This window comes from Sphaeroforma arctica, assembly GCF_001186125.1.
Source record: "Sphaeroforma arctica JP610 unplaced genomic scaffold supercont1.6539, whole genome shotgun sequence".
Lineage (NCBI taxonomy): Eukaryota > Ichthyosporea > Ichthyophonida > Sphaeroforma > Sphaeroforma arctica.
The window spans coordinates 1-1630 of record NW_014034019.1 but is presented as its reverse complement, the minus strand read 5'-3'; the positions used below and the strand labels follow the sequence as shown (position 1 = coordinate 1630).

General features: G+C 41.7%; 1 protein-coding gene across 1 annotated transcript; it reads right to left on the bottom strand.

Annotated features, from left to right (window-relative positions):
* Positions 1-52: 52 nt before the first annotated feature.
* Positions 53-1417, bottom strand: SARC_15674 (hypothetical protein). The gene is made up of 2 exons (XM_014290207.1): positions 1285-1417; positions 53-918 (listed from the first exon to the last, which is right to left on the bottom strand). The coding sequence occupies exons 1-2, from the start codon at positions 1337-1339 to the stop codon at positions 710-712; spliced, it is 264 nt and encodes an 87-aa protein (XP_014145682.1). The 5' UTR covers positions 1340-1417; the 3' UTR covers positions 53-709.
* Positions 1418-1630: the final 213 nt, after the last annotated feature.

Genomic DNA, 1630 nt, shown 5'->3' with positions numbered 1-1630 from the left:
TTATAATTTATGTGTCTGTGAAGATAAATATGTGCGATTTTGGTAGATTTTTCTGAGATCATCGTGTTCATCGGAATATATTTGATCGCTTTATTGTTCGAAAGTATGTGGTGTATTCTGTTGCTTCACTAAATAAACGGCAGAGGTAGTCTGCGTCAAGTTGAAGAGGTACTAAAATATAAAATAAGGCCGGTTTTCTACGCAAGGACGTATATTTTCAAATCCTGTGCGCCAATTCAGGACGAAAGCGGGCCCCATTTGGGGCAACTTTAACCCCTTAGTCCCCTCGCTTACTACTTGATTTCTTATATTTTACTGCTACAGTGGTTGCGTTGTCAGATCACCCTGATGTCAGTCCACACTCGCGTGGTGCGTACTTTAATTCCATCACTTCATGATAGCGATCTGCCACTCCAATTTCTGACTCTGCACTATTCGCTCATTTGGTTCGTGGCTGCACCCGTTAGCACCCACCTGATATCTTGTACCAATAGTATCGTCTTCAAGGTTTCGGATTCACATAAGTAAATTGGATCCATCCACCCTCAAATTGCACGGACACGAGCGAGAGCAGAGACAAACACTACGTAAGACATACACCGTTTTGTGCAAAACCGTGTACATCCTAACCTGAGGACTTTTAATTGGGGTTTGAACTTTCCAAGGTCTCCGCGCGCGCATCACCACCTAATCGTAATTCGACGTACTCCTATACATTCTCGAGCCCTCGCAACTTCTTAACCTCGGCAATCTCCTTCTTGCTTGGCATACGCTTCTTCCGATCAACATTAATCCTCACGGCATGGTCATCCGGATTCTTATACTTTTTGGCCCACGGCGACTTGGTGCCCGCCAAAATTAGGTGCCGGCTCCCGTAAAAACCTCGCAATACATTTTTGTAGTAGCACCTGGCTTTACCTATACAATAGGACCGTGAATCGTGGCGTGTACGTGCAGATTAATATATATGGATCAAATTACACTAACATTTGGTAGGCAAATTATCGGCCCCCATAAAGATACGGCAGTTGTATAAAGTTGGGATATCAATGATGAATGAAATAACCGAAAATCATATATGTCTGCCACGCTGAAATATACATAGGGACATCGGTATTGTGGTCATCAATAGACATGCTAACAAACCTCTAAGATGGATGGGTATTGGACATGTATATATACAATATATATATATATATATACATACATACACATACGCACACACACACATATATATATATATATATATGTATACGACATCTGTCCCATTTGCACTCGACATACCCAAATCCCACATCTTGAAGCATGATATTAACTTTTCCAAATTCTTGAACCTCATTTTACCAGACCCTTGTTCGTACCACACGACAATCGGGTTTTGATAATCGGGTTCGTCATTAGGAAGTACCAATGCTTCTGGTAATTCTTGGATTGTATACGGACAATGAGCATCGCCGCCGAAGGCGACTGGGATAGCTTTTGAGAAGAGTTCATCCAAATCCTCGTCGTATTCAGCCTGTATGACAATTCAAATCGTCAGAGTAGGAATGATCATATCGCGTCAAGTTCAGCATGGTATTTACATGGACAATCCGAGCTGCTCTATAAAATGGTAAAAAAAAAGCAAGAG

Bases quoted from the DNA above. Each gene is read 5' to 3' on its own strand.
- SARC_15674 (XM_014290207.1), bottom strand. From the start codon at position 1,339: ATGAGGTTCAAGAATTTGGAAAAGTTAATATCATGCTTCAAGATGTGG. The intron at 919-1,284 runs GTATGTCGAGTG...CCTATTGTATAG, and splicing joins CTTCAAGATGTGGGATTTGG to GTAAAGCCAGGTGCTACTAC.